Source organism: Phoxinus phoxinus (assembly GCF_949152265.1).
Source record: "Phoxinus phoxinus genome assembly, chromosome: 6".
Lineage (NCBI taxonomy): Eukaryota > Metazoa > Chordata > Actinopteri > Cypriniformes > Leuciscidae > Phoxinus > Phoxinus phoxinus.
Genome location: NC_136881.1, coordinates 36,241,856 through 36,253,988, shown reverse-complemented (window position 1 = coordinate 36,253,988; position 12,133 = coordinate 36,241,856). Strand labels below are relative to the sequence as shown.

Genomic DNA, 12,133 nt, shown 5'->3' with positions numbered 1-12,133 from the left:
CTGATGTGTATTTTTTTTAAATATAGTTTAACAACAAACATGCATTATAGAAGATTAACTTTATTTTCAGTCAATGTATACGAAATAGAAAAACAACAAATAAGATGGAAATTAGACTATATATTCCACTGATATAGCTACATAAAATAATATACTACAATATATTTATTATTAGATTTTTGCAGGGTATTTATTTACTATTTTGTGGAAATGCTTCTGTTAGTTTTACTTACATTTTTTCATTCATTTATTTTTTACAACATATTCTCTTAAACTGTCATATTGGATGATGACTGGATTTTTCATAACATTTTTCAAATAATGTTTATTATACTTTTTTTAAAATATATAGAGTCCAACATTTAGCTTGGTCCTTTTTATTATTTAAGCCTGACCAGGCAAGAAAAAAAAAATCTGTGTTGGAAAAATTAAAATATTTAATTGCTATAATCTTGGTTTGTAAAAATGTAAACAAACATTTTATTATTAAGACATGTTTATTTTAATTAAGTTCATAAATACAACACATTACATAGCATTTGGAAAATAAACCAATCTGGTGTCAAAGTACTGTAAACAGAAATGTCTTGCCAACAGAAATCGTGATCTGTTTGTGGATATAAATGTAAACTTTGTTATAACACACACACACACACACACACACACACACACACACACACACACACACACACACACACACACACACACACACACACACACACACACACACACACACACACACACACACAAGCTACACACACACACACACACACACACACACACACACAAATCAAATTGATTAAAACATTTTGTGTGTAATTTTAGAGTTCTTCTTATTTTTCTTTATTCCCATATATCCCTTTAAATACTTTAATTAAATACCCCCCTAAAAATGGTTTGGTCCACCAGTGTTCAGACATTGCTAATGCTTTGTTCAAGGATCAAGTTATTAGATCTGTGACTTGTGTCCACGGACGATCTCACTCTTCCCAGAACCCCCTCTTGTGGTTGATGGCTTCAATGACTTTAGCCCTGAGTGTTTCCTTGTTCTGATAAACAGGAAGATCTAACAGAGTATGGCAGGTAAGGGCTTCTGGTAGATGATCCTGAGTAAAGTTGAACAGGGGTCTCACTCTCATCTTCACCGCACTCATACCCAGAATGGGCACTTTCTCAAACCCTGTTATGAACACTTCAGAGAGGAAAACAGGAGAGATTTATTTGAAAGCATTCTGTTCTGGCAAAGCATAGGAGCAGCCAGAGTAGATGCCAAAAAAATTATGTTTGATTTCTTAAATTAGATCTCATTTCGACAAATGTTATTTTCACTAATATTAATCACAGCACCATTCAGGATAAACACAAGTGAACTTACATAGAAAGCCCTTCTTCTCATTTGGTGTCAGTTCATCAAACACCTCCCAGAATGAGAGGATGGTTGGATGCTCAGCATAAAATGATCCTTCATATGTTGTGTTCTAATGATCAAAATATATATTTAGTCAGTATTTACTTGCTCACAATGTCGAGCATTGTAGTTTTGACTTTTGTTTGACATATGTGTTAACGTGGACCTTTTTGAGGATGTCCCAGTCATATTCCTCATTGCCCACCAAAACTCCTCTCAGCTCCTCTGGCTCAAACATTTCCACCAAGTGTCGGTCACACGCATTGAAGAAGCCTCTCTTGAATTCTTCAAACACTTCCTTTACTGATTTATTCAGGATATAATCCACATACTTGTCCACAAATTCTGTTCTGTTGCAGAAATTATATATTTTAAAAATGCATCTTGCAAAGATTATCGAAAATTATCCTATGTCCAAGATTAAGGTTAAGCAAAAATAATACGATGTTCTAGTGACAGGGTATCTCAGTAAAATTTTATTTCTTTATAAAACTATAACCCTTACCTGTTATAATTTGTGACAACTTTTCCTGGCTCAGCTGGATCCAGTTCGACTTCTGCTCCATCCCATGTGATCTTATGTAGAAAGATAAAAAAAAACGTATTATTTTTCAAGTAATAATGGGTCTTGTGTGCAGACCATTTTTTTGTGCAAAATCTGCATACAAACATTTTCATTTTCAAAGTATAGAAAATAAATTCAACCATGCGTACACAAAAAATTGTTATATTGTTATTATAAACATGTTAAAAGGAAATTTCATAGATAATTCCTCCTAAATATATTTCCAAAAGAGAAAGAAATTGGCGAGCTATAATTCGAACTGCGAGGTTCCTCTGCATAAAAATGCAGATATGTTTATGTACAGCTGTTTAATGAGAGGTCTGTAATCTGGGTGTGTATAAAAGGTGTTTTATTGTGTTTTTTGAGGTTTCTGTTTTGTTTTGCAGAGCGAGAGCACATCTTAATAAATCATTATCCTTTGGAGTGCAGAAAGTCCTTAAATGAGATGGTTATGCAAAATATGCATAAACTCACATGTGGTGTGAATTAGGTGAACATTTTTCATGAGAAGTTCTCCTCTGGGTATACATTTTAATAATCCACACAATGATTAGTAAATGAGACCTGATGTCTTTAATTACAGCACATGATGATAACTCAAGAATCAAACAAACTAACCGTGAATAATGGGCCCATTTCCTTCACGTCATCGCTGTAGTCCAGGATGTACCGCAAACTCCTGAGAACATCATGTTTCAGATTTATTAAACAATGTTACTCAATGATAGGTGGCAGAACATACATAAAACATGGACATACATTTTAGCAGTCATTATACAAAAATATACCAAGAGAACCAAGAGAATCACAATAACATTGATTGTAAAAACACTCACTTGCCAAGAACCGGACTGAACTCTCTCAAGTCTTCTAGAGATGGTTTGACATTGAGAAGCTTCTTGAACAAAGCTAAAGGAAAAGGCAGATTCACTACAGAGTTGTTGTTGAAGGCCAAGCCACACAGAATCCCAAACAGGAAGTACTTCTCCTTCTCCACGCGGAGCTGGTGTGGGGTAATAAGTGGTTAAAGCCAAAGAGAACAATAATAAAACATGTAAATAAATGAGAAAACACAAAAGAGACATTAGGTATCTTAGCGCTGCTTTCCATTGTTTTCTATGTAAACAATCTAGATGTACATGTTTGACCCTTGTGCTCATGTCTTTTGTAGAGTCTAGCACATGACAGCATTTTAAAACACTGTGCTCAAGTTAAAATAAATTCAACTTTAAAAAAAAAACAAGGATTGAGACCCGGCTTTAGGTATTTAACCTGACTTAAAGGCCATCTTGCAGGTTTTTTTTTTCTTCAAAATTAATATATAACCTTGTATGAAAATACCATATGAAAAGTAAATGCAGGATTTAAAATCGTTTTGCAAGACATAAGGGCACAAATTTAGTAGAAAACGTGACCGTTTCCTTGACCGTGTTGAAAAACCGTTTTTTTTCACCATCGCGTCATATTGCGTCACATGAGGTAGTCGTTTGCCGCCGGGCTCTGCGTTGTGCGTTCGCTCAGTGCAGAGTAGGTTGGTATTCAGTTGGAGCGGTCGTGATTCAGTGTGTTTTCGGTGGTTATTGTATTTCAATTAATCATCGTCGTGGTCAGAGGTGTAGTGGTAAAAAAAAGAGGTGGGTAAACTATAAATTCTGGTGAACCACGACGTGGGCCACTGCCTACCACTGTATGTGTATCCTGATCGGCTATCATTTGATGGTAGCCTACTACCAAGGGTATCACTGGTTGTTCCCTCATCATAGGTCACACAATCACTATTCAATTCATACATTAATCTAAATTCTTGTTAAAAAGACTCAAGAAGGAATAATATGGTTGAAATCTATAAAGTTTACTAAATTACAAAACAGAGAGAACAAAAATATTTTTAACCCGTAATTACAAAACAAAAACGGTTGTTGTATTTTTAAAAGGCAAAATTTTAATTTGAACTGTAGGCTAGGCTACACCAAATGCTGCGCAAAAAAATTAATATTGACGAATTTTTGTTTATTAGGCTACTTGTTGCCCCTTAATTAAACATTTAAAATATTCACAAATTAATATGGATTTTGTTGTTGTTGATTTATTTTTATGAGACAAAATTAGAACCTGGAAATGATATTATTCCCGCAGTGCTGAATGAGAAGAGCCATATGTCTCTGGAACCACAGCCTATAGAAAGGTGATTTATAGACTAATGATAATAAATGTGTCTGAAAAAATAACGAGGCATTTGAATTGTTTATTAATAAACTATTGTTTTCTAAATCAGTGTCGGTTAAAAACATATCTCCATCTCCGCTGTTAAGCGGGTGCGCTTTTAGAGAGAAATGCACCTTTCATACGGATTACATAATCAGAATGTATTAGCTTTCGATTCGAATTTGTTCGTTTTGAAGTGGACATTTCAAGCTTTAGCCTACATATTTAGTTTCAGTTCTCGCGCTCCAGTTCACGGAGATCATGAAAGCGCGCCTGATTGTTTTATTTTATTTGACAAAAGCACAACGCTTTCTTGTTATTGCGAATTTACACAAATAAAAGTATTTGCGAATAATGTAGGCTATTATTATTTTCTGTATGACCAGAAATGATAGAGTATTTTAAATTGTTTCACTGTTGATTAGTGTTCGCGCGCGCGTCCGTGCCATGCAGTGCGCGCTCACACTCCGCTCCACTCTCGGATACGCGTCAAAATCTTGTGTTTATTTAATCTCGGCGACATGGAGTTATATGATGACGGCGATATGTGCACACTGTCCCGGCTCCTTCATCGGGTCGCCCGGTCCGCCGTCAGATTGTGTTTCGGCCGCGGGCGGGAAACATGACGGTCACGGATCCGTCAGAGATCATTTATTGTAGGCTACTTCTGTTTTACAAAATGCATAGGCTACATGTAGCCTACCTGTCTTAATGTGCCTTATAATTTAATTAACATATCCTACATAAACTTGTAATGTAATGCATTTATGTGTTTGTTATTAGTCTGCAGCCGACACTTATTATAGCCTAAATATAATATATTAAGTTCATTTCCAATCTGTACTCCGAATTTTAATGTTTGTGTTGGCTGTTTCTAAATATAAAGTTTTTATACAGTAAGACAGTTGTGAGTGTGATTATTTTTGTATTCATTGTCACCAAATGGGGCCATTCAAAACCTTTATAAAGTCCCTCTTCCTCTGGAAACTGTCTCCTAATGGCTGACATACACAACACACGCAGGTAAGGGTCTAAATAATAGCTTTACTTTTGCCTGATACATGATAATAATCTGTACAATATTGTGATCTGAGCATAGTGTTATACATATCGTCGGCTAACGTGAATAAATCTATAAGCTAGTAACACTGTTCTCTCATCGAGACCCGACTCCTGCCCTGTTCTCCTCACACCACAGCTCAATGCGTCTCCTCTGACCGTTGTTCAGTCTAATCCTGACATGTCTACTCTCTTGGCTTCATATTAGGCACATAATTATATGGCTGAGGTCCATCATACGAGTAAACATTTAGGCTAGAATTTCCTCAGCGTCCGATCTGTCATTGCGATCCATTGCTTTCCTATTGTTTACTTTGACCGCTCTGCCTCATGCTACGTCACTTCCGGTTTGGCGGTTTTCAAACGCGGAAGTAAAATTTTCTCACAAAAACGACTCCAGAAGCCTAAATAGCGTTTTATAAGTATATGTTCATATTTAAATATAGTTCCTACATTATTTTTCTATACATTGGCTCACTGGGTACTTTACCTGCAACATAGCCTTTAAAGGAGAACTCCGGTCAATTTTAAGATTGAGCTCAATTTTTTGTTAATTTGGAGTGCTGTCAATACAGAGAACAACGACAAAAATCGGTGTTGCCTACACCGTGTTATCCTATTTTTCAAATTTGCACCCTATTGACTTGAATGGGGCAAATTTTAAACCTGCTTTTATTTCTCTTATCATCCTGATGTGTCATTACAAGTGCCCAGCCATGTTGAGTGATTCCTTCAGAGTGAACACGAGTGAATCTGACTGCAGTAGATGTGAAAGATATTAATAAAAATTATGTTATTTCAACAAGCGCACAGACCTGTATTTAGTTCCTGTTTTCGGTCGAAGTCCAAAGTAGTCGATTGTCGAGTTCACCCGCATAGGTTTAGTTACCTATGATCACACGCGTGAACTCGACAATCGACTACTTTGGACTTCGACCGAAAACAGGAACTAAATACAGGTCTGTGCGCTTGTTGAATTAACATCATTTTTATGAATATCTTTCACATCTACTGCAGTCAGATTCACCGTGTTCACTCTGAAGGAATCACTCAACATGGCTGGGCACTTGTATGACACATCAAGGATGATAAGAGAAAATATATATATATATATATATATATATATATATATATATAAATATAGCTGCAAGCAGCGATTACGGGCCCAAGCCGGTGGCACCGCCACCCTGGTGCCTTTAGTTACACTAAAGGCACCGGGCTGGCGCTGCCACCGGCTTGGGCCCTCCATCGCTGCTTGCAGCTATATTTATATATATATATATATATATATATATATATATATATATATATATATATATATATATATATATATATATATATATATATAAAGCCGCCACCCCCGTTGCCTTTCAGGTTCCTGTGCACGACGGGCAATAACGTAACCCCGCTTTGACTGTCGAGAAGAAGTCTGCTTTAGAGCTTGTATCAGTGTGAGTCTTTCTGCTCCCCTCCAAACACACACAGAAAAGGGGGGGGGGGGCTGTCTGTGTGTGTGCCCTCCCTCCCTCCCCCCCCCCCCCCCCACACACACACACACACACACACACAGAGAGAGAATGGCAGGGGGAACTCTGTCAGAGAGAGACAAAACCACATTCAAACCAAAATATCTGACTTCCTGTTGGTCGGAGCTTATGACTGTAAAAGAGAAAGTTGTCCGGATCGATAAGCACAATATACAGACCGAGTTTTGTGACTGTAGGTAAAAATAACCCCCCCACTTTAGTCAAAAGTATCTTGAAAGTAACACACTTCCTGCTGCCAGTTGGTGGCGCTATAACTTTGACTCACAATAGTCACATCCATGTGATCGCCCTCTTACAACAAACACACTGCTGAAGTTTCATCAAGATCAATAAATGTATGAAGACGTTATAACACATTGTGTTTTTCTTTTCTCGCCATAACTTCGTTTCCTCGCCACGGCCAAACCATTCGAGATATCAAAAATCCGTCCGCAATTTAGCGTCCTCAATGTCTTGACTTCATGCTGACCGAGTTTGGTGAAGATCAAATTAAATTTCTTGGAGGAGTATATAAAATTCCAGGGGCGTGCGTTTTCATACAACCCATAATAGCCGACTTCCTGTTGGGCTGGCGTAAAACTTAGAGCACGAAAGTTGTTCGGCCCGATGAGATCTATATGTGTACCGAGTTTCATACTAATTCATGCAAAATTCAGTTTGATATATGGACCAAGTTTTCGGACCCTGTTAAAGGGGGCGCTGTTGAGCCCCCCTGCCACGCCCGGGTACCAGCTTCAGCCCGGCCCTGATGGCCGCAGGTTCTGACCTGTGTGCAAAGTTTCAAGAGTTTTCGAGCACGTTAAGGGCCCCAAAAGTGCCCGAGAAGTCCCACACAGCGGAGAAAGGGTTAAAATAAAGCCCCCCCTCCTCTCTCACACACACAGACACTGAGAGAGACTGGCAAAATTCCCATCAAATCACATTCACACCAAAATATCTGACTTCCTGTTGGTCGGAGCTAATGACTGTAAATTAGAAAGTTGTCCGGCTCGGGGATATAAATATAAATACCGATTTTTGTTACTGTAGGTAAAACTAATACCCCATTTTGGACTAAAGGTGGCGCTACTGAGCCCCTTACCACGCCCGTTTCTGAAACTTTGCACAAGTGTACTAGGCAATAAATGTAAAGTGTCTGTCGAGTTTCATGCAATTTCAAGCATGCTAAGAGTCTCAAAAACTTTAAAAAAGAATATTAAAGTTTGCTGCGTTGCCATGGCAACAGTATTTAAGATATCAATAATCCTTTCACAGGTCTACATCTGCCGTGTGTTTACATTATACACATAAAGTTTAAAGCAAATCGGGTAAAAATAAGAGGGTGATTTTAAAGCATTTTGAAAGTGACACACTTCCTGCTGCCAGTTGGTGGCGCTATAACTTTGACTCACAATAGTCACATCCATGTGATCGGCCTCTTACAACGAACACACTGCTGAAGTTTCATCCAGATCAATTAATGTATGAGGATGTTATAACACACTTCCTGTTTCCAATATTCGCCATAAATTCGTTTCCTCGCCACGGCCAAACCGTTCGAGATATCAAAAATCCCCTGGCAATTTTTCATCCTCCATGTCTTGACTTCATGCACACCGAGTTTCGTGGTGATTGGTTGAATTTTCTAGGAGGAGTATTTTAAATTCCATTGCATGTGTTTTTTAAACTACGCCAAATAGCCGACTTCCTGTTGGGCTGGGGTAAAAAGTCAGAGCACGAAGGATATATGAACCGATGAGATCTATAAGTGTACCGAGTTTCATATTATTACACGCAAGCGTGTTTGATTTATGGACCAAGTTTTCGGACCGCGTTCCAGGGGGCGCTGTCGAGCTCCCCTGGCACGCCCGGGTACCAGCTTCAGTCCGGCTCTAATGGCCGCGGGTTCTGACATTTGTGCAAAGTTTCAAGAGTTTTTGAGCACGTTAAGAGACCCAAAAGTGCCCGAATAGTCGTAAGAAAAATAATAATAATAATAATAATAATAATTAAAGCTGCAAGCAGCGATGAAAGGGCCCTCGCACCCGTGCCAACCGCCACCCGGTGGATTTAGGAAGACAGAGCACGGTGGGCATTGTGCATTTAAGTAGGTAAATATAGGAGTATGTCAAAGTCAGTTACAAAAATGTCCTTTATTATGGGGATAATAGCATGCGTTATCACTCAAATAAGTGTTGCTAGCATGTTTTAGCATGTTTCTAGCATGTTTAGAACTCAATGGCATATTAAATATGTCGCTAGCAATGCATCACAGTTTAAAACGTGTCACTTCCTGTCGACAGTAGGTGGCGCAATTACTTTAACTTAAAATTGTCATGTAGATGTGTTCAGGGCAGGACTCTTATCAAACGTGTGAAGTTTGGGGCAGATTTGACATTGCCTTCTTCAGTAACAACAACTTCCCGTTTCATTGCATTAGCGTGCTTTAGCACTTAGCTAAGAATTGCTAGCATGTTTTAACATGTTTCTAACATGTATATAACTCAATGGCATATTTAATATGTTGCTAGTAATGCATCGCAGTGTTAAACATGTCACTACCTGTTGCCAGTAGGTGGCGCTATTACTATAACTGAAAAGTGTCATGTAGATGTGTTCAGGGCAGGACTCTTATCAAACGTGTGAAGTTTGGGGCAGATTGGACATTGCCTTCTTGAGTAACAACAACTTCCTCTTTCATTGCATTAGCATGCTTTAGCACTTAGCTAAGAATTGCTAGCATGTTTTAACATGTTTCTAACATGTTTATTGCTCAATGGCATATTTAATATGTTGCTAGTACTGCATCACAGTGTTAACCATGTCACTTCCTGTTGCCAGTAGGTGGCGCTATTACTATAACTGAAAAGTGTCATGTAGATGTGTTCAGGGCAGGACTCTTATCAAACGTGTGAAGTTTGGGGCCGATTGGACATTGCCTTCTTGAGTAACAACAACTTCCTGTTTCATTGCATTAGCATGCTTTAGCACTTAGCTAAGAATTGCTAGCATGTTTTAACATGTTTCTAACATGTTTATAACTCAATGGTTTATTTAATATGTTGCTAGTACAACATCACAGTGTTGAACATGTCACTTCCTGTTGCCAGTAGGTGGCGCTATTACTATAACTGAAAAGTGTCATGTAAATGTGTTCAGGGCAGGACTCTTATCAAACGTGTGAAGTTTGGGGCAGATTGGACATTGCCTTCTTGAGTAACAACAACTTCCTGTTTCATTGCATTAGCATGCTTTAGCACTTAGCTAAGAATTGCTAGCATGTTTTAACAGGTTTCTAACATGTTTATAACTCAATGGTTTATTTAATATGTTGCTAGTACAACATCACAGTGTTGAACATGTCACTTCCTGTTGCCAGTAGGTGGCGCTATTACTATAACTGAATACTCTCATGTAAATGTGTTCAGACCAGAACTCTTATCAAACGTGTGAAATTGGGGCAAATTGAACATTCAATGCCTGAGTTACAGCAAATTCCTATTTAATTGCAGTAATAGCATGCTTTAGCACTCAGCTAATGTTTGTTAGCATGTTTTAGCATGTTTCCTGTATGTTGTTAACATGTTTAGCACTTGCTGGCAATTTTTTATGTTATTAGGAGTCCAAAATGGTGTTAAACATGTCACTTCCTGTTGCCAGCAGGTGGCGCTATTACTCTAACTGATTATTCTCATGTAAATGTGTTCAGGACAGAACTCTTATCAAACCTGTGAAGTTTGGGGCAGATTGGACATTGCCTACTTGAGTAACAACAACTTCCTGTTTCATTGCATTAGCATGCTTTAGCACTTAGCTAAGAATTGCTAGCATGTTTTAACATGTTTCTAACATGTTTATAACTCAATGGTTTATTTAATATGTTGCTAGTACAGCATGACAGTGTTAAACATGTCACTTCCTGTTGCCAATAGGTGGCGCTATTACTATAACTGAATATTCTCATGTAAATGTGTTCAGACCAGAACGCTTATCAAACGTGTGAAGTTTGGGGCAGATTGGACATTGTTTGCCTGAGTTACAGCAACTTCCTGTTTCATGGCGAAACATCAAAATTTGTCAGGCCGCCGAGGACACGCCCTTCGACGAAAACTCTAGATCTTCGCAATTTAATGTCGCAAAGGCCTTAAGATTACACTCACCAAATTTGAAGATGATCAGATTAAAACTGTAGGAGGAGTTCGTTAAAGTACGAGGCCTGAAAATGGCAAAAACTGCACAAAAATCAGAGAGGAAGTTCAAAATGGCTGACTTCCTGTTGTGTTTAAGGCTATGCTCCAAGAGACTTTTTTGTAGGTATTGGGTCATTACATGTATGTACCGAATTTCGTACACGTACGTGAAACGTAGCGGGAGGCGCACTCCGTTGAACCTTTATAGGTGGCGCTATCGAGCCATTTTACCCCGCCCAATTCTGAAACGCATATCAGATGTCAATTTTCGCCAGTTCTGACGCGTGTGCAAATTTTCGTGAGTTTTCGTGCATGTTTAGGCCCTCAAAAATGCGATTAAATGCGGAGAAGAAGAAGAAGAATAATAATAATAATAATAATAATAAACAGAGCAATTCCAAGAGGGTCCTCACACCATCGGTGCTCGGGCCCTAATAATAATAAACAGAGCAATTCCAATAGTGTCCTCGCACCATCGGTGCTCGGGCCCTAATAAACAGAGCAATTCCAATAGTGTCCTCGCACCATCGGTGCTCGGGCCCTAATAAATATATATATATAAATAAATATAGCTGCAAGCAGCGATTACGGGCCCAAGCCGGTGGCACCGCCACCCTGGTGCCTTTAGTTACACTAAAGGCACCGGGCTGGCGCTGCCACCGGCTTGGGCCCTCCATCGCTGCTTGCAGCTATATTTATTATATATATATATATATATATATATATATATATATATATATATATATATATATATATATATATATATATATAAATAAAAAGCCGCCACCCCGTTGCCTTTCGGGTTCCTGTGCACGACGGGCAATAACGTAACCCCGCTTTGACTGTCGAGAAGAAGTCTGCTTTAGAGCTTGCATCAGTGTGAGTCTTTCTGCTCCCCTCCAAACACACACAGAAAAGGGGGGGGCTGTCTGTGTGTGTGCCCTCCCTCCCTCCCTCCCTCCCCACACACACACACACACACACACACACACACACACACACAGAGAATGGCAGGGGGAACTCTGTCAGAGAGAGACAAAACCACATTCAAACCAAAATATCTGACTTCCTGTTGGTCGGAGCTAATGACTGTAAATGAGAAAGTTGTCCGGATCGATAAGCACAATATACAGACCGAGTTTTGTGACTGTAGGTAAAAATAACCCACCCACTTTAGTCA

General features: G+C 38.7%; 1 protein-coding gene across 1 annotated transcript in view; it reads right to left on the bottom strand.

Annotated features, from left to right (window-relative positions):
- Positions 1-481: 481 nt before the first annotated feature.
- LOC307000537 (putative E3 ubiquitin-protein ligase HERC2) overlaps positions 482-12,133 on the bottom strand; it is a 31,696-nt gene continuing 20,044 nt past the window's right edge. Inside the window, exons 43-48 of the mRNA XM_079616179.1 lie at positions 2,810-2,976; positions 2,592-2,652; positions 1,914-1,984; positions 1,575-1,758; positions 1,376-1,478; positions 482-1,192 (exon numbers count right to left, since the gene is read on the bottom strand). Of these exons, the coding sequence (XP_079472305.1) occupies positions 981-1,192; positions 1,376-1,478; positions 1,575-1,758; positions 1,914-1,984; positions 2,592-2,652; positions 2,810-2,976 (798 nt within the window). The 3' untranslated portion in view covers positions 482-980. The remainder of the gene's footprint in view (positions 1,193-1,375; positions 1,479-1,574; positions 1,759-1,913; positions 1,985-2,591; positions 2,653-2,809; positions 2,977-12,133) is intronic.